The sequence below is a fragment of the Typopeltis vanoorti genome, chromosome 1 (genome assembly GCF_054136105.1).
Source record: "Typopeltis vanoorti isolate ZY-2024b chromosome 1, IOZ_Tvanoo_1.0, whole genome shotgun sequence".
Lineage (NCBI taxonomy): Eukaryota > Metazoa > Arthropoda > Arachnida > Uropygi > Thelyphonidae > Typopeltis > Typopeltis vanoorti.
Genome location: NC_143549.1, coordinates 120,040,001 through 120,062,017, shown reverse-complemented (window position 1 = coordinate 120,062,017; position 22,017 = coordinate 120,040,001). Strand labels below are relative to the sequence as shown.

Genomic DNA, 22,017 nt, shown 5'->3' with positions numbered 1-22,017 from the left:
CAAATGGTAAGCTTTGTCTTTCCTCTGTGCCGAAGGTGTGTGGAAGAAATGCAAAGGTTCAGTATGTGAACATACAGACAATTTACGAGCAACCACCGTTGACTTCTGTAGACCTTTATGCCACCATGAAATACGGATATCAGCTGGTCAAGATTTCTGAAGTTTGACATTACGACGGAACCTTTTAAGTAGAGGAATTACTTGGGGGCCAACATCTCACCATGAAACATGCAAACAGCATGTTTCTTTCACATGTGCAAACCTCTTAAGAGAAACAAAGGTACGCAGACGAATTCAATGAACGTGAAAGTATTATGTTGCCTATTGATGATGTACAGTTTAATCCAAGCTTAAGGGCTATAGGAAAGTTACTCTTGAACCACTCTAGCAAAGGTTTTGTCCGTCAAATGAGCGCACAAAGGTCGAATTCGTAAACATTTATGAAAATTTTCTGCAACTGGTGACTGATCCATCTCGATCCAGCGACGCGAACCTGAGGTTGATGTCACTGGAAACAGTATGGTTAAATCCCACTGTTTGGTATCAGAATGCACAAATTTAAATAAAACGTAAGTTGTATGATTGGGGAATTTGTTACTTCATATGGTCGATTTTGTTTGGTTATTACAGTACAGCAGTGGCGCACCCAGGGAGACCAGGGACCCAGCTCTCCCCAAAAGAAAAAAGAAAAAAAGAAAAGATATTTGGAAAACATTTTCCAAAAATCCTAATTAAAATCCATTTTTTTATTTATGTTGTGTCGTGTCTTGTGTTTCTATACTACTTATGAATTAGCGGTCACATAAGGTGAGAATACCCGACAGCTCTCGGGAATCACGGCAGCTGTGAACACAAGGCGAACGAAGAGGTGCTAGGGCGAACCGAGCGCTACTTCGTTTGCCCGAGCCGGGTCAGAGGAGATTACGGGTATCATGTATTGGCGATCATTGCAAATGTTCAGTCATAGATCGTATGCAATGGATAGTGCGTATTCTCAAATCGTCTACTCAATTCGGTCTTCCCCCTCCCTCACTCAAGATTAAATGTTGAGTGCGCCACTGAAGTACAGTAAGTAAAAGAAGCTAATACTCTATTAGTAATATTTTTTCTGTAGTTATGGTGATATTCCTAATGTTGGAGCAGTCAGAAAGTTATAAAATATTGTGAAGCCATACAGAATGAATAAATGAATTATTCTCTGTTGTTATTCATTTGTATACTGTGTGCTTTTTGTAATTATTCTTACCTGAAGAATACCCCATTAATTATAGGAAAAAGTTATATTCCTTTATGTAGTGGTTGTGTGGTAAGTGAAAGTAATATGCGTAATCAACATAGAGGCCTAAAACGCATTTTATTCTTTGCTATAAACATATTTGCTAATGTGTCTGCTATTCTAAAATTTTGTGCAGTTTTCAGATTGATAAGAGAATACTTAATTCATGTTTCGATTTACAGTGGAGATATAAAATTTTTAAAGCAGTCAGTTTGGAATCTTCGGTATTGAACACTATATTTGTTCAATTTTGTTTTGAATGAAATGAACAGCAGGGTTTGAAATTTATAAGCGTTCTTGTACCTGAAGGCGAGTTACTGGTCTCGGAAAGTCGTTCTGCAAGCACGCAAAACGGCTAGAAGAACACAAGTACATACTTACATATATTCATAATACACTAACCTCTTAGCCTTAATTGCTTCTTCCATAATTGTAAAACTATTACAACCACGAATAGTAGCATTCTGAAGTAGTGCTATGCTACTAGAGCAACTACTACTATATTGCATGACTGACTTCGTCATATCGACGAGAGTCATGTTAATTTCAGTCAGCGAATAAAAAAAAAGTAACAGATTATGATAACTTTGGAATATCCAAGATTACGCCACTGCTCTGTATTCATAAAGCAGACATGGAGGATTAAATTATTAGTCTACGTACTGTATATAAAAGATTTTGTACGTAATAATATAAAAGATTTTATATTATTAAACGTACATGTTTAATAATATAAAACATGTACGTTTTATATTATTAATTTATTAATAAATGATATAAATTAATAGAATAAATTTCACGAAAATCGATAAAAATTGCGATTGTTCTTTATGGATAATCCATTAGGATGTTCTCAATGATACTTAAGTATTGAATATTTCCACATCAGTGGTCGGCAACCTTTTTGATATGAAGGGCGCAATACTGCCGGCGCCATGACGCTCGCAGGCGCTGCGTTTCCGAATCCACCTGATTTAAATCATTATACTTAAAATTACAATTGGCACAAATGGTTTTGAAATGTCTTTCTATATTACTTTTTTTATAAATATCCACACTATTATTGCATAATAAACAAATACATTTGCCATTATGATTGATAAAGCATGGCTCTCGCATGTGATCTGACAGATACAAGCTAATTGTTAACATGAATATTCTTTTTGAATTCATTTTTTATTTTTATGGTATTTTATATTCATTCATATGTGACAAAAATATGCTGTAAAAGCGAGGTAAATAAAATAATGTTAAAATTTGAAATCTCATTTTTCTTAAACACAACTAATCATAGAATTGCTAAGCCTGAAATGAGAGAAAAAAATGCCTGTGTCATGAGCCTTCCGTAATTTTCAAAGTTTATATTGCGCTCTTCATATTAAAAAGATTGCTGACCTCTGCAAGATGTGCTTTACATTTATGGAAAACACTAAGGAAAGAGGTCTGGAGCTTGCTTCACCTTTATCACGAGTTGCCATTAAGGCACTACTTATGCTTGCATCCTCCAAAACTTTCAGTTTCTATATATTCGGCACTAAACTCTTGTAGTTTCTATATTCGGCTATAAAATAATGTTGGATTCAATATTCACTTTTGTATATTGTGTATAAAACCATTTATTATAACACAAAATAATCAATTAATTCTGGGGGGGAGTAGAAAGAAAGAAATAAAGAACTAAATATTCATCCTTTCTCTGCAACGTCACTGGTCACCTGCACCTGAAATAATAATATAAAATGCATTACGTAAGAATGTCCAAGTCTACACATATGCAGTACAAGTAAACTGAAAACAAGCATGCATTTCCAATTAAGAAGTAAAATACACTGATACCTGTTTCTACGACAATCTCAATTAATCCAAAGCAAGCGAAAGAGACTGGCTGCTGTTCCATTCCGTTAAACTTAAGGATTTTTCTAAAACTATGATTACCGATTACAGTATTCAGCAATGTATCGCCATATTTCTACCGCCCAAACATAAATAATCCTAAATCATTGATTTTGCAATGAGTATTATAAAAACATAGGTCACTCCCATGTTCAAATTTCCAAAACTATTTGATGAATTATTATCATAATTCGCCACACCTGGGGTTATCATGTACTTTATGCTGGATGTTGAACACTGAACACTTTGCAGCAATCTTCTCTAATTAGTATTACATAATTAATATTATTCGAAAATAATCAATATTTGTGTTGCAGTTAAAAGATATTTTGTTCATTTGAGACAATCCATCATAAAAATAGCCCAGAAATCGAAAAGAATTATACTTGTTGGCACATGTGTATAAGTATATAAATAAATACCTATTTTATGCGAATTCCACCCACAGATAGTCATAAATTGAATATCAGTGCTGTGAATAAAACTACTTCAGGTCTCCAATAAGCTGGATGATGGAAATTTTATTATAAAATATACACTGCTTGGAAAGAAGTCAAAGCACACCCCCATGGGAAAGGTGCATATGCCCTGCAAGTAAACTGAATAACTAGCTATGTGTGTGTACTCGGTATAAATGAGAGGAATATGGTGCTCCCAGTCAGTGCAATTGTGTCCGTGTGAAATGGTTGTGAGAAGACAGCTGACGGAGTTTGAAAGAGGCGTTGTGATAGGATGCCATTTTGCAGGCCTATCTGCTCAGCAAATTGTTCACAAATTGGCCCATTCCCGGTCCACAATCAGTGATACCATACTGAGATGGAAACGCAGTAACTCACCTGCAAGCACTACCTGGAGTGGACGACCCACCACACTTACCGAACATGACGACAGGGTGCAAGCAAGGAAAATATAAGGAGGGGGGGGAGGGTGTCTCGAAAGTTCTTATAAACATCTAGAACGAAATTGTTTTTTCATATAAAAACGTTTTTCAGAAAATATATTTTATTTTAGGGTACATACAAAAATATAAAATTAATTAATTTTTGTTCTGGGTGGTTATGAGAACTTTCCAGAGGACCGCAATATACAAACCACACATTATTATTATTATTATTTTTTTTTTTTGTTGTTGTTGTTGTTGTTATTCAGGCACCTCCATTTTATTCACAAATTCCAATTGATCGCTAATGTACGTGTTTGGAAAGTATGCCCAGTCGGATTGCTGAAGTCATTGCAGCGAAAAGAGGTCCTACATCTCATTAAGGCGAGCGTAACCTTATAAGTTGCGATTGTGGCGTTGTTGCTCCTATGTGTTTATGCTTCACAATAATATTACTGACAGTGCAGTTCTAGTAGGGCAGATATTTCGTGAAGTGAGTTGCTGCAAAGGCAGCATGTTGTGATGGTTCTAAGTCGAAAGTCACTTAGCTCTTCAGTGCGGTCCATTTTACTCTTAATGTTTGTCGATGAAGAATGAAAACCTATGCGCTTCCTTTGATTACATCACAACTATATACATGGTTGTGATGTATATAGCTATATCCACTACCAAAAAGCGGTATGGGAATATTTTTGATCAGCTAGTGTACTTTTAAAATAGAAACGTTTCTCAGAAGCTAAGCAGCATTTCTTTTTCTTCTTCTTCCTCCTCTACCTTTTCATCAACAATGACCAATGACTTGCGCAGGTCGCATCATTACATTGATCGGGATGAAAATTCAGAATAGACCTCTGGCTTCCATCGCTAAATCTCCACTAAGTTAGTCGGCTTATTCAGACTATAACAAAAAAAAAAAAAGACTGAGTGAGTGATCTTACTACGCAGAATCGTTAAATCTTCTACGGTCTCATTGATCGTCCGATTTCTACTAAATTAGGTATGCAGTTATTAGGTGCGTCGGTGATGTTCCTCTGACATTTTCAGTTCAGTTAAACGAATATGAAGAGGGATAGCTATAAGCAATGACCAGTGTGAGCAGTGACCTACACCTCATGAGTTGTCATTTAACTGACTCCGACTTCAGATACCTCTAAAAGTTGAATTGTTCAAATTGGATCTGGTAGGTCATTGACATCGAACAAATCGCAGGTAGTACTGCATTATTAATGAGAATCATGCTTATGAAACAGTATAGTGCTCAGTTTATTATAAGACTGGCAGAAAACAATGGAGCAATACCATTGCAAGAAAAACATTACTCCTCCACGCTAGTGCATTCCTACCGTTGCACTTCACAGACGGTTATCATAAAGGTTCACCACATCGCAGGAAATTCTCGTGCTTAAAATAACACTCTTCAACTCTTCCGGGGTATAGTTTTGATGGCAAAGCACCGCAGACACAGAGGATTAAGATTAATATATGATAAGTTCTTATTTCCTTATCCAAAAATAAAGGATTTTATTTTTATTTATTTTTATTTTTTTTATAAAATAGAGATTTAGAACCACTGGACGTCAAAAATATCACCACCCCTCCCGAATATGTATATCACTAATATTAATCTCACAGCATTTTTATATATATTATTTTATTTTATTCATTTATATAGAATTATAGTTTTAATTTTATCTTTTGCAATTAATGAAACTTACGCATTTGTTATCTGATGTTCCACACATAGGTACCTGGAATTAAAGCAATAACACAGAATCAACATTTTGTTTTAGGTTTTCTATTCTATCATACAGAAAGTAAGACTAAACATTTTAATTTCTTGATATATCTGTATAGAATGAGTAAAATAATAAGTTTCTTCGTCTTTAGTAAAGTTTCAAAATTTGTGAGCCACTGTTCAAACAGAATTCAAGAAGAAAATTATAAGAATAAACACGGTTATAGGATTTATTGTTGGTTTAATTTTTCGCTTTATCCCTATTGATTTTTACCGATTTGGAAGATGTCATTTTCCATGTCAATATCACTGTCTCATCTTCTGTTTCATTTTTATATCGCTTAATGTTACTTCAGTCTTCCTTTCCATTCCATATAAAAAGAGCAGGGGAGCGAGTGCAATCTAAAATTGCTAATTTGTAGACTAAACATAGCTAGCAAAAATAAATACAGGGACTCCTCGACTTACAACTTATGCGACTTACGACCATTCGTACTTACAATGGCCATTCCGTCCTAAACAAATAAATAAATAAAATATAAAGGCCTGTGTAGCTCAGTGGAAGTGGTATCTATCGATTTTGACATAAATACATAACATTCCATACCGCGGAAAATGGGCAGATAAAATTCATAGGTTCTTTGCGACATACATATGGGGTTCACAATATGAACCAATACGCCGTACAACATTCTTCCGCGAAATAGAAGTTCGGGGGGGGTCTGGTCTAGTTACTATACACTTAAAAACATTAATAATCAGAGCTAGAACTGCAGTCATCATCCTATGTTAGGCTTTCACGCAAGCCTACATATTTTACCGCGTAAACTTCTGTAACCAATAATCCGCAGAATAGGTTGGTTGCTCCTTATTCCTGATAGTGTCCTATGTCTGAGAAAGCGTGTGTTCACTGGACCGGTTTGCCTGCTTTGCGGGATGAAAAACCCCAGGATAAACTGGGGATAAACCCTACTGTCCACGCCCAAGACCAGCTAACTTGGCTATGGCTGAGGAAAATCCTTAAGCTTCTCACGTCGCCGACGAGAATCGAACCTAGGACATTCCTTCCTGAGTCATATGGTTGCGAAGCGCACAGCCACTAGGCTAACCGCGCCGGTATAACTGCAGTAAAAGCACATAACAAATCTTACCACAGATACGCAATTACTTTTCCACAAATATGCCTTCCTGATAAAGTCATCAGCTCTCTTCCTTTGATCAAAAAAATACCACCAAGAATGTTTACTGAAATGGCTGAAGGGTACCGGTTTATAGAAGAAAATGATTGCATTGAGAAATTACTCTATACCAAAACAGATATGCACAAAGATATCTACAACCATTTTCCAAATACCTCAGCATCGAGAACAAACAAGAGGAGAGAACAAATTAAGCTCAGTCTTAAATAATGTATTTCTTCCAATAAGTCCTTCAATAAAACATTTTTCTTTAAACTTCATCATGCATGTCTGCCAACCAAAACGTGGGTTGTAGCAAAAGGAATACCGTTAGATGGTCCTGCAACCAGTCAATTCTGTAAACAGCCAGAAACACTTTACCACATGATGATGATTTACTGTAAAAAAGCAGAAGAAATCTGGAGTCTTGTGAAACAATGGATGTCACAGAATCAAATAATAAATGAAAATCTAATAATTTGTCTAAACGAGTAAACGTTAAGCAGAATACAGACAATTGTAATTTTTAAGCTATGTTTATTATTTGGACATACAGGTGTGACCATATGTATGACAGAACAGGTGGTGCAAATATAAACAAAGTTCCATCGATACCTTCAAGATGTAGTGAGGAACCGTATGAGAGAGAGAGAGAGAGAGAGAGAGCATCAGGTAATAAGACAATTTCTGTAATGCTGAATGAACAGTATTAACTTGCAAGTATCTGTTATACACAATTGTAATGCGTTATAAATATTATATATATATAATTACTACAGCAACTATGTATGCAATTCATCTGTGACAAAAAAAATGATAATAATAAATAAATGAATAAAACAAATAAATTATTATTATTATTATTATTATTATTATTATTATTATTATTATTATTATTATTATTATTATTATTACTACTACTACTACTATTATGTATATTCTAAATTCAAAAATTCTGTATAATCCTTATTGTAAATATTGTAAATATTATTATTGTATGTAATTTATACTGAGACATAATAAAATGTTTTTTTTTTTAAATTACTATTATTATTATGAAGATAATAATAACTCAAAAATGTTAATAAACACAACTCAAAAAAGACAAACTACCAACGATCAACAAAAAACTACCTACACAAAGTCAACAACAAACAATGTATTTTCCACCCATAATAAAACAGGAACTGAAAGAAGCAATCCTACAACTAAAACCAAAGACCACTCCAGGAATAGACAAAATAAGACTCACAGACCTTATAACACACTTTGGAAAAATAAATCCAATACTTTTGAAATTCGTGAACATAATATTCGACACAGGCATTATTCCACAACTAAAAACAACAGTAATTACGCCAATATACAAACACGGCAAAAGAAACGATACTCAGAACTACAGGCCAATAGCTATACTACCAGTCATCTCAAAAATTCTAGAAAAAATAACACACGCCAGACTACTGAACTATTTACAGAAGTACAACATCATCTCACAAAACCAATATGGCTTTCAGAAAACAAAAAGCACCATTACTTTATTAGAAGACATCGCCGACACAATAAATAAAGCTCTCGACAAAAACAAGTACGCCGTCCTAATACTGCTGGAGCTAACCAAAGCATTTGACACACTTGAACATGACATACTACTCACCAAACTATACTCAACAGGTATAAGAGGAACACTGCATACATGGTTCAAGAATTACTTCTGAAACAGAACACAAGTAACAAAAATAGGTACATGTCACAGTCGGAGTATACAAGTTAAGCACAGGGTACCTCAAGGTGATATATTATCACCCACTCTATTCAACATATACATTAACGATGTTCATAACATATCCATAAGAAGTCAAATATTTCAATACGCAGATGACACTGCATTACTAGCAATCCACACAGACATTAACACAGTTCTCTGCAAAGCACAACAAGACCTAAACGAAATCACAACATACTTCCACCAAAACGCAATTCTAATCAACGGCACCAAAACACAGATGTTGATAATACACAACCCAAGAATCATACCCCCCGCACAACTATCGATACACTTACACATACCGCTGCATTAACAACAAAAATACATGCCAATGTTCCGAAATCAAACCTGTAACACACGCAAAATACCTCGGTCTCTACATAGATTCCCACCTTAAATGGACAAAACATACAGAATACCTACAGACCAAACTCCGGATCATCGCAGCAAAACTCTTCCAAGTTAAAGACATTATTCCACCCATCATAAAAAAAACTCCTATATCACGGTATCTTCGAATCTCTACTCGGATACGGAATAACAGACTATGCAAATACATCAAACAGCCACCTAACAAAATTAGAAACACTACACAGGAAAATCGTGTCAACAGTGATCTGGACACCTTACACGCAACAACCAATATCCGACAAGTACATGGCGATACACAGAATTCTGAGCATTAAAAACCTGAAACACTACATGGCATTAATAAGGAAACACCTTCAACATCATCTATCGAAACAACAGAGACACATATCGTATAACACGACCTACAACAACTCTCTACTTCCCCACACCCTTCAACAACTCATACGGTTGGTTCTTTTGTGAGATCACATCAGATACCCACGCAACTCAACAACCTACCAAGAAATTTAAAACACATAGATAACTACAGAATATTAAAACACGAACTCTGGCAAATATACCAACAAAGTTAATATACCATTCACACTGGTATACATATCACAAATCACCAGCATCGAATGGCTACATCCCATGCATAAACAGTAACAACAACACAAATAGTGAAGGCTAAATCCCACTCTCTTCATAAAAGCTAACCCAAGCTTCGAAGTAGGTGGGATTAACTAGCCTCACTCATCTACGCGTAATCCTTATAAGCAAATGCAGAAATTTGTATGTATAATCACTCTTTCTCAAACTTTAAAAATAAAAATAAAAGTAATAAAAATAATAAAAAATTATACAAAAAATTCTGTTTAATCTTAATTGTTAATATTAGAAGAACATGTGTTGTAAACACATAATATAAAGGCAAAAAGTATTATTAAAAATTGTAATTGAAATCCAATGTAGGAATTGCAGCACTTAGTGCTGAAACTCTGTAAAATTATAAGGTGCAATGTCACACAAGATGTTTATTGTATGTATAAATATTTTAGCAATCAATAAAATAAAATAAAAATTAAAAATAATAATAATGAGTTTACATTATACGTCAGTGAGAATTAGGAAATATAATATTCTAATTGCATATGTGTAAATACTGTGTATAATCACTTTCTCAAACTTTGAAAAAATAAAGAACTAAACTACAGCATATATTATAATGTAACTTATGTAACTCTGTAACTATATAATTGTAAATTATTACTGTGATTATTTTAAAAAATAGCAAAAACTATGTTATCATCAATATTATCGAAATCTCATTATATGTAGCACTTAGTGCTGAATCTTGTAAAATAATATACTGAATGTTACTGAAGACATTGATTGCCGCCATGATTATTATACATACTGTATATATATATATATATATATATATATATATATGTGTGTGTGTGTGTGTGTGTGTGTGTGTAAATATATTTGAGAGATCAATAAAAAAAGATATAATAATAATAATAATAATAATAATAATAATAATAATAATAATAATATGTTATTTTTACACAGTCAGTAAACCTTGCTCTAGAGACCAAACATGGAACTTTTCAATCCACCTCAGACCTCCAATAAGCAGGGCCAAGAGTGCTCTTAGTAATTTCTATACCAGTAAGTTTGCAGCAAGTCATAATATTATGCCAGAAATTATTGCTCGACTGTACCAGAAGACAACTCATAATGTCGATTTAATAATGACACCTGTATTCGATAAGAATGAATATAATTCTTATCATTTGCGATTGCTCTTAGTAAAATCTGAACAGAATAAAACTTAAATGTCATCTTAAATTTAGTCTGAAGAAGACGCATAACGACACTTTTTAAAACTGTAATAAATACCCAATTAGTAAAAACCAATATTTAAGAATGCGGTTAAAAACTGCAGTTTGTGTTGTGGTAACAACAAATGTAGAAACATCTGTCGATGCAATTACATAATTTTCATTATGAATTCAACACAAAAAGATTATTTCATGATTTTTGAACGAACTCAACTATTTTACATGTTTCTGAAACACAAAATAATCTAAGCAATTATCCAAGATCCTTACCATGACCTTTCTCAGATGTGGTGCAATCAAGCACCTCCTTTGTATTCTTCCTTCTCTTGCTAAAATAAGAAAGCAAAAAAAAAAGAAGTTATTGATTAAGAATTATCATCAGAATGTTTATTTGTGCTGAAATGTAATATAATAAAATGATCTTTCATTTTCCTTTATCCCAATTCCAATTGATAATCGCGGGGATTACTAATTCTTCCAGTAATTCGAATGTGTGATTCTTTTCTTCCAGTAATTCAAATGGCAACGAAAGAAGATTCAGACCAATAGACGAGTTCTCATTTTAATTCTTCTTCTTAATGAATGATTTAGGATGGCAAGTTGCTTTCCCATGTCCTCATTTTTTTGGTGTTTCGATTCTTTTCGCTTTTATTTTCTACATACAATAATTCAGTAAAACGCTATTGTCCATTCTATTTAGATGTTCATTTCTGGTTATGTTTGCTTTTGTAATAATTTATTGATTTTAATAGTGATTTTAATTTTTTTTTCATTTATTTTGAGATTTTACATGATATATCCGAGTTGTTTTCTGAGGAATTTAATTTCTGCGTTTATTTGTTTATTTATTTTTACCGTCCATGTTTCGCTTCCATATAATAGCTTGATTTAGACATGATATTACCCAATCCCATTCTAGTATCCTCATATGATAACGCATATCTAAAAGTCATCCTCAGTTAGCTATTAGTATTCCGCTAATGTAAGTGAAAATACTTTTTAGACAGAGCATTAAATTATGATAGTACTGTTGGATAAAGACCTACGCTGGCTGAAATAGTATTCGGTCTCAACAGCGACCAGACTAAGCATTGCGTTCGATTAAAAAAGAAGCTGAATATATGTACTCAGTTTCGAAATTGGGACCAGAGAACTTATGAGAATACAATCCACGGCACTGCAGTTGTCTTACCTTGCACTACTTAAAAGAACACGAGCGTTGCCCAAGAATCCGTATATTTGCATTTTAGTAGCAGCTGTTTCAAACTGGTTAGAAACAGCAGTAAGGTCAGTCAAACCTTGATCAAATGTACAAATAAAAGAGGAATATGCGTACACCTAGACAGCGCTTTTGTTCTTTTAAGTTGTGGAAGCTAAGTGAACTACGATGCTAAGGATTGTTTTGTCATAGGTTCTCTGGTCAAAATATCGAAAATTCCTAAGTTTCTGCATATATTCGGCTTTGAAAAAACTTCGGATCTTTAATATCCACTATTTCTGCATAAAGATAAAAGCTTTATTGTAGGATAAGGCTTTGATTGGTTTTCGCCGGTATTTTAGGCCACTTTAAAACTAAGACTGCTGGATTCCCCCCCCCCCGTTATTGCTGAAATTTGGCCGCCTAGTGCATCTGTAATTCACAGAATGGAGAAGTCAGGGCTTTCATAAATCATATAGCACAATGTTCCATAGCTCTTCCATAGAGCAAATGAAAGAACAACGGAACAGTAACTCATTCGATTTATAAATGACCTGACTTCGATTCTAGTCATGAAGAGAGAAATCTAAGTAAGTAAATAAGTGGATCTCATAAGGAGGCAGCAGTTTTTTTTTTCACGGACATTCAGGTGTTTGATCCAGCATCCAGCAAAGAGCCCACCACCTCATCCCCATCCCCCACCTACCCACCCACACCCACATCCACACCCACACCCACACACACACACACACACAATCGACAGACAAAAAATGGTGATGATGGTAGTAGTACTAGACGGTAGTTTTGCGAGTGTGTAAATCGTAGGAGTGTCGTTGTGCACTTAGAGGGAGAAGTTGGGGAGATGGTGAGTTGCGTGAAGTGGAACAGTGTGTATTCTCACGATGAGTCCTTAGACTCCTTGAAGGTATCATGCAATAATAATAACGATAATCATAAACTAAAAATGAAAATAGCAGGTGAACAATAAAGTGAGTAATCACTACTGTAGCCAAACTAATAAGAAATCAAGAAATTCATCACAAAAAATGCTATTAGATTCCATATTTCATTTATTACCCCTCTTGTAAATATAGACGTGTTATGTTTTGTGAAAATGCAAGCTTTTTTCCGTCATTCTCTCTCTCTCTCTCTCTCTTTCTCTCTCTCTGTCTCTACAATCCCCTATAAAGATAACACACGTTTTTGTGAACAAATTTCTACACGTTACAAAGAACTTGTATAACACGTAGAAAGTTTTTATCACTTTGTAGAAAATTAAATTAAACTTCCCAAGGAATTATATTCTTGTTTTATCCTTTCCCTAAGTGTAAGAAAAAATGTGCAACCTTTAAAACAAGAATATAATTGGGTGACAGTTGCATTGTGTAACAAACTTAATTACATGCTCAAAAATTTGAAGTTTTTGTTTCGATTGTGAAATCTCTGCATTTCAGTCAATTCTCAAACGTGCTCGTTGGACTGGATTCGGATTGAACATTTTAGGTCGTGCAGATTCTGTAATATTTTTAGAAGTGGTTTTCAAATGGATTTCACTGAAAGCCCTTAAAACTGTTACATCTTTCTCCTCATACTATTAACCAAAGTTCTAACGGTCTTCCATTAGAATTCGCATCTCACAGGATAGTTGTAGACTATTACTTTGCAGGATTTTCACGTAATTTGTATTGATCTGGCAACCTCTTCAATATCTCTTCGTTAATGATACCAAGCTTTCGTTAAAATTATCAGTGTAAATTATCATTTTTGTTGGAATGACAGAAGATTTCAATTTCTTGAAATATTTTAATAAATTGCATCATTCCAAAGTACTTTTATATTCCAAAGTGTCGATGATATTATTATTATTATTATTATTATTATTATTATTATTATTATTATTATTATTATTATATAATTCAAAAAGGCGTTCATAAATAACAATTGTAGAATACTGAAAGATTTTTAAACTTATTTTCAGAAGTGAAAATCCTAGAGAGAATAATTGCCTCATTATATCATATTTATATATATTATGAAGCTAGTAAAATAAATTGTACCTCCTGCCACTGAATTAGAAACTTTTAATGAATACCGTGTTCAACCTTCTTTAACCCGAATTACAGCACATTCCTTGAGGTGTTGGATTGCATCTATTTCTACAATGTACTGGGCGTTCACTAGACAGTCTTTTATCTGGCTCAGATTTGACGGGAGAAGAGTTTGCTTCCAGATCTGTTTTTCTAATATTCTCAATAGGTTCATATCTGGGTTTGGTGATGCCCAGAGAAAATGGTGTAAGTCGCTGTCATGCTAGCTGAACCACTGCTCAACAATTCTTAAGCGATGAACACTAGCATTGTCGACCAAGAAATAACCGCCACCTGCTGGATAAAAAGTCAGCGTTGCAAGATCGACTTGATCGGCAGCAATGTTCAGATATTCCCTATTCCTGGAAGTCCATCCGAACTTCCAGGAATATCAGAAGACCCGTTCTGTACCAAAAGAACATACCCCACACCATGACACAATCGCCAGAACCTTGAGTTGTGTTTATAAGTAAATCTCTGTTCATGACTCATGGGACTTCAGTCAAACTCTGCGCCTACCATCAGTACTGAACAAAGTGTACCTCATCGGACCACGTGATTTTCCAGTCTTCGAGTGTCCAGTCATGGTGTTACTGACACCACTGTAGATGAACTTTCCGGTTCTTTGAAGAAATTAGTGGTTTCCATACAAGTATGTATACCGAACGTCTTCAATTCCCTGTGCATAGTTCGGTGAGCATGGATCGGGAACAGCCTTCATGAAATGCTTCAACAATTGCTGTACGCAGGAAGTTCTGTTTGTGTACAAGCCTTCTCAGACGACAGCGATCTCGTTCCTGACAAGCTGTCTTAGTATCGCATTTGCCTCTTAAACAAGAAGTATGAATTATCTTTCCGCTAAATAAACACCAGTATATTTCACATTTGGAGAAATCAGTCGGCTCTGCTGTTTTGAAAATCGTGGCTTCAGGCAGACCGGCAATACAATAAGTTCTTTATCGAACTGGGAAAAATCCTTTGTTTTCCCATTGTGATCCAAATTATTGACGATTACTGACTAGCAGCATTCTTAAATAGTTGCTTAGAACACGTAAGTGACGCACGTGGTTATGCATACATGTCACGGAAGTGACGTTTACGTACTTTTGCATAAAGGGGTTCTAATTCATTGGCCGGTATGTGTATAACCAGAGGTATAACTGTTCATGGAAACAGAGCTTTCTTGTGGCTTCAAGGATGGTGATTTTGGAAATGTGGATTTTTCAATTAAACTATCTTATTAAAAAGAGCTATCTCAATCTGATTTAGATCATAATTTTGCTTCGGTTCCTCTACGAAAACATAAGCAACAATAAGTTTCTCATATTCATGTACACGATAAGCATTCCCAAGAAAATAAAGAAAACAGAACAGTTAAAAAATAATAATATGGAGAAAATATGATTACTAAAATAAAGATCCCAAAGGCCTCATGTCGAGAATGCAAAATTATATAAATCAAGTGGATATTAAATCCAGCATTATTTCAAATCCGAATGCAGAAACCATGAACGTTTCGTACGAAATTTGACCAGAGAGCCAAAAGGCTGCCTTTTGGCTCTTTATTTTAGTAAATACTTTACTCACCGACTGAGAGTTCGCTTACGAAAAATACACCTCCCCGACACTTCTAGTTCCTTAGTACTGAACTAGAGATTTTGCTCTCTTAAGGTTTCTGCCTGATCTCTGGGAAGAACCAACCAGTTCGAAACAGCTGTCAGGCCTGTGAAACCTTATCAAAATGGATCAATATTAGGTGAATATGTGGACGCTTGGACAAAGCGATCATGTTTCCTATAATGTCCGCCCTAGGGCAATTCGTAAATGCCAGCGAGTGTATTCCTATATGTTCTCTGGTCAAATTTCGTGCGAAACTTTCATAGTAAAATATGATTAGTTTCAGTACATACATTATCTGAATGTTGTGCTATATCATACTGCAAAAATTGTTTCTTCTACCATCAGAAATTATTCTCTTGTTCCTATCCTCACTACTATTCTCAGATATTGTACACAATCAATGCTGAAACATTGGAATACATTCAACAATTGAATATTACCCTTACCTAATAAGCATTCCAAGGCAGCAAGAAACGATGATGGTTGCAGTGGTTGCAGCGATACCACCAATTAACAGTATAATCTGGATATTATGTGAAATCCAATCTGAAAGCAAAATAACATATATTAATGTTGAAAGTGTGCTGGAAAACAGACTTATAGTTTCATTGTTGTTTGAAATAGTAATTCATTGTTCAAACTGACTCAAACAGAAACCTGGACAATAGTCGATTTAAACTATTACATTTCCTCTATTTCTAACAAATTTGTTAGAGGTTCGTATCACAAGAGCATAGAGTAGTGAGAAATAGTGTTCAAAACTGAAGTTTATGTTTATGCGTAAATATTTTTCTTGTATTATTTTTTGAATTGTATTATTATTGTTTATTATTTTTTCTATGAAGAATTCTATTATTATTTTAATGAATACATTAAAAAATAATTCCCCTTCCATGGATCAATAAGAGGGTATCCATAGATGCTGAGAACGAATGCAGTCAAGAATGGATTCAGTGCTAGATTTTTCTCTCATAGAGTGTTGCATGATTGGAATGGATTCCCTTTAGGGGGTGGTGAGTGCAATGAATTCCTGAAAATGTATGACATATGGTGATGGGTTCTCACCCTCAATGAAATCTTGACTTCCTTTAGGTCTCTCGTAATAATAAGAATAATAACGTTTTTGCGACTTCCGTGTAGCAGTTTGATGCTCCTCATTTGCAAACTAAACGGCAATTGGAATATAGCTTAAATTTCTGAACTGAAAATTCCCAAAGCTATCCTATTTTAAAAGTAAGACACCGTAATGAAGAACTTCATGGTATTGATTTCTGTTCGAAACATTTATAAAAAAAAAAAAAAAAAGGAGGGGGAGGGATATTCGTTCACCTGGGGTGGATGAGGATGATGACCACCATGAACAAGTACTTTCCAGTCCGATTTATCAACAGCGAAGTTATTTAAATTTCTGTGTGTTCACACCACATATACTCTTAATGTTTCCATTCATTTCCTTCTCGGCATTTCCGGAGGTTTTTTTTTTCCCATGTACTATTCTAGGACATATTTCAGTAATCATGTGTACACGTCAATACCACAATAATTGTTTCTCTTTGATTCTTGTTATTAATGGAATATGGCATTGCAGATTTGCAATATCCTTGTTAATACATTATTTGTATTCATTTTATTTTATTACATTATATATTATCATAATTTGTATTATTTGAATAGTACGTAATCATGTTTGAAATCTAGATGCAAAATTTATAGCATGATTTGTCAATAAGTAATCAGTTTGCTCAAAGAGCCTCCGTATTTCAGTTTTTATACACGAAGCCTTTAGTGTAAAAGACCTGGGATCGAATCCCTTCTAGCACACGAAGAACCTTTATGAGAACTTTTTATCTATAGATGAGTTGGCCAGTATCATAAAAAGATGATAGAAGGTATTTCCTACTGGAAACTAGGATGTTTCATCCCACAAACCAGCACATGAACACACACATATCTAAGGAGAAAAAATACTTACCCTTAGTTGAATGGTTAAGCAGGTTGCATTAATTTACTAAAACTCATAATCGGGGGACTCAACCCGTCTTAGACGGAGCATAATTAGAATCAGTTCTCTATCCGCTTGTTAGTGATCATTGCATTTGCACCTAGTTATCGGAGAATTTAAAAAAGAGGAGATGTTTGTCCACTTAGGAATCATTCACTAAGCTGTTGGAATGTTAACAGTGCTCATGGCTGTTCGTCGTAAAAAAGAAAGAAAGAAAATTCAGAAAGTTAATTAAAAAACTAAGGAAAGTAAACTCTGTTACATAAGCACGCACGACAACAAAAATTCAGCTTTGTCTGCAGCCGAATGGCACGCATTCAGTAATAAGTCACTAATTTGAATCTTGTTTCTCTGTCCATAACTTTGGTCTCAAATCCAGAACCTCTTTATTAAAAGAGTGGAAGACGAATCAATATCATGAGACAACATTTCTGAATAAACGAATTTATGGCCAACATGCACCAAACGTATTCTTTCTCCATTTTGGCCATAAATTGTTTTTTTTTAATCTGTAGTCTGTGATTATCTCAATGTTCGAATATACGAGGATAATTTTTTAAGTTATTATCGATCTCCTAAGGTTATGATGCAGTGTGTGTGTATATGTCTGTTCGCTCTATGAGTTCTATTGACCAATTTGAATAAACTGAGGGATGAAATATCTCAGTTTAGATTTACAAAAACCTTACCACATTAATAGCCGATCAGTTAAACTATCTTCAGTTGGAATCTCATTAAGAGAGGCTTCGCGACAGGATGGGATTGGAAATAAAATATAGGTTCGAATGACTGAGTTAGCAGGATACTGGACAGTGCAAGATTACTATGCATTCAAAGTTATCTAATAGCTAGACTGTTTCATACCGGTATGAATAATTTAAATTACTGCATATCGCCTCTCTCAATAGAAACATCATTTTTAAACTGCTCTGAATAATATTATCAATTATAGTAAAGAAAGATGCTAGAAATATAAGTAGCAGATATATTTTATGTTTGAGTTCAGTGGAATAAAATTTTCAGAAAAATATATTTTGTAATATTTTACTACTGAGGTCAATAATTCCACGTGGAATGAGGTAAGCATCATATCAATTAACTTTCTTACCAGTGATCCTACGACCGAGTGGTATCTCTTCCTTGGCACCTGTTGTAGTTCCCACATAGTAACCAGTAGTTTCTTGTAACCTAATAGTAGTAGTGCTCATGGCTGTTCGTCGTAAAAAAGAAGGAAAGAAAATTCAGAAAGTGAATGATATGTAAGAAAAGTAAACTCTGTTACATAAGCACGCACTTCAAAAACATTTTTCTATATAAATATATAAAACAATTCGCATTTTTGAAATTAAGACAACAAAAATTAAGATGATGTTACTTCCTTCTTGAAATTGTATTTTTATGCTGCTCAAAACCCAGTGATTTCTCACACATAACAGAAAGTGTAATTAATGTATTGATCATTGATCATATTGTTTTGAAAATCACTAATCAGAAAGAAAACACATCAGGTTAATAGAGCATGCCACCGAAAATATTGCTAATTGCTCGAAACCTGGGTTGCAGAACAGGGCAATTCAGTTTTTTGTAATGCGCACACAAGCTTGTGCACTGAACATAATTTGTGTGTTATGTATAAGTCACAAACACTAACAAGTTGCCGTCGGAATAGGACTAACATTGCTTGTAAATGATACAATTTATCTTAGAAATTTAATAGAACTAAAGAGCATGCAAATTCAGTCTTGCGCAATTCCGAGAAAAATGAAAATTCGGGAAAGGATTACAATTCGAGCAATATTTTTCGATTTGCCTTTAAACTGTGGAAACAATATCCAAGCCACTCGTGTGGTTGCAATGCACAACCTTGACTTCTTTATATTGGTAGCCTAGGAACCTCTTTCTCTACGTAACACATGAATTTAATTCACCACAGAAATAGTTTATTGAAAGCATACAGTGCGAAAATATTGCAAGAGACAGATGAGAAAGAAAAATGGAAAAGATATCAGTAATCCTAACTCTGGCTTAAGACAATACTTAAAATTTGATACTCGAGTCGTTGACTTTTATGTTGGTTGTCCATTAGATAATAAGGACCATTAGATATCTCGGATGCCATTTATTCACTACTTCTTTTGCAAACATGTGCACGTCGCAAGGTTAACTGCACTTTAATTATTTGACCTTCTCGCTAAATGCTGAAATTTATCGATGTAATTATATACACTGAATTTATTCACCGAATGTAACTAATGAAGGGTATTATTACAAAAACTAAAAGTACATGGAAATGTAGAATGCAGATTAGTAAGGATATGATAGCTAAATTACTTGAAATTCTACAGAAAAATAGTCAGAGCATGAGCGAGTTACGAAATACAATGGTTACTAGACACGTAGTTCGATGATATAATAAACAGAACAATTATTTAAGAAAGTTATTATCGTGGTGATTATACATAACAGCATAAATTTACATCCTGTAATTACAGCAGTGAAATCTTCTTTCAACAAAATGAGATGAAATGAGATTATGTTCATTACGAGTTCATCCAAATACATGTAAGTAAGCAATGTCAGCGATATTTTCTTGGCATGTATCGTGTGTGCGCTCCATATTTATTCTACAACTGTATGACAATTTTTGTTGAGATGATAATGAACAGTCAAATTAATGAAATAGCCAGACAGGAAGTCCACATAATTCCGAAATCGTTAGTGAATTTCGTTGTCTTTTTTTTCCAACTAACTCATTATTGGACATGAAAAGCGCATGATCTTTTAGTTTTCGTTCGCCAACATTATGTTAGCCAGAAGAATCCATTTGCCAGAATCGAAATCAGGTTTACGCTAGTCGATCGTTCTACGTACTATGATGAGTTCGAGAGAAACGGGGACTGTTCGTGTTTTTTTTTTCTTTTTTTGATTTGTTTATATAAAAACTTCATCGAAACAGGATTTTGCTGATAGCAGTTTCTGCAAACTCATACTCCTCGGATAGTTCGTGGCAAATATACTGCCCATGGGGTCATGTCCAACGTATTCTCGCATCCTTAATTCGGAAAATTATCCGAGAACTTCATGTTTCATTACCAACAAAAGTGTCATATGCACTTATTAGTCTCCAAATCAAACTAAAATCAACCAAAAACACTTGCTTTCTTTAAATTTAATTCAATGTCAACATACTCATTTAAAAAGTAATAGAAAACATAATTATGGAATTATCTCATAGAAATATCTAGGGTTGCAAAAATAGTATCCGTATATTATTGGTTGAAATCTGATGGAAAATCAGAAAACAGAGAGAGAGAGAAAGAGTTTCAGCAAAACATGTGGTAGATAGTTTATCATCTGCAGCAATTAATAGTCATCATAATTAATATATTAGAAACCATTTTTGAATTACTTATTTCACTATAAAACAGTGGAATATTCACTTACGAACGCAAAGTGGATAATGATCAGGAACGTGTTCGAATCCTGGAAGACAGGTGCAGTTCATCTGATCTGGTTCCCATTCGTGCACAGAACATCTGCCGCCATCTCCGCATCGATTCGTTTCTTGCCATGAACAGTTATTCCTCGCTAACAGTGATCACGAAAATAAACAAAAAAAAAAAATACAATATCAGTCTATTTTGAATTTAAATAATTGTTCCTAATTAAGTCAGGAATGAATGGTGTTTTGGAACTGCACGCAATTTCTAAAGATGTTCTTAATTTTAAAATCAGTGTATGTAAGTTAGAATTACGCCATTTCACAAAATCTTATGTAAGATTAATGTAGAGAAGGAAAGAGTAAGAGGAACGTAAATTATGAACAGGGAAAGTAGGGCTAAAGTAACTTGAGACATGTTACTATATGTGTTAACCACATCCGTGTTACAGCTGGTTTATCTGCTTGAGGAATAAAAATCAAAGTTTTCCACAAAAAAAATCAGCGTATATCAGAGTAAAAACTCAGCTACCTATAAGACTGGTTCACTCATAGTCAGATAAACTACTATAAATCTTTTCCGTGTACTAGATAGGCGGGAGTATTATAAAAACCGGTGTCATTCTAGCCAAAGGCCTAAGGAAACAATATAACTTGAAAGTGCTCTTAAAGAGTATTTTTAAGTTATATTATTTGGTTATAATAGTGGTCTTGCTCAGCTATGAGAGCATGGACATAATAAA

At 34.3% G+C, this 22,017-nt stretch overlaps 1 protein-coding gene across 1 annotated transcript in view; it reads right to left on the bottom strand.

Annotated features, from left to right (window-relative positions):
• Window positions 1–2,874: 2,874 nt before the first annotated feature.
• Window positions 2,875–22,017, bottom strand: part of LOC150110359 (uncharacterized) — a 138,769-nt gene continuing 119,626 nt past the window's right edge. Inside the window, exons 14-19 of the mRNA XM_090396474.1 lie at window positions 21,280–21,423; window positions 18,944–19,045; window positions 16,280–16,379; window positions 11,199–11,257; window positions 5,765–5,797; window positions 2,875–2,997 (exon numbers count right to left, since the gene is read on the bottom strand). Of these exons, the coding sequence (XP_090252600.1) occupies window positions 5,772–5,797; window positions 11,199–11,257; window positions 16,280–16,379; window positions 18,944–19,045; window positions 21,280–21,423 (431 nt within the window). The 3' untranslated portion in view covers window positions 2,875–2,997; window positions 5,765–5,771. The remainder of the gene's footprint in view (window positions 2,998–5,764; window positions 5,798–11,198; window positions 11,258–16,279; window positions 16,380–18,943; window positions 19,046–21,279; window positions 21,424–22,017) is intronic.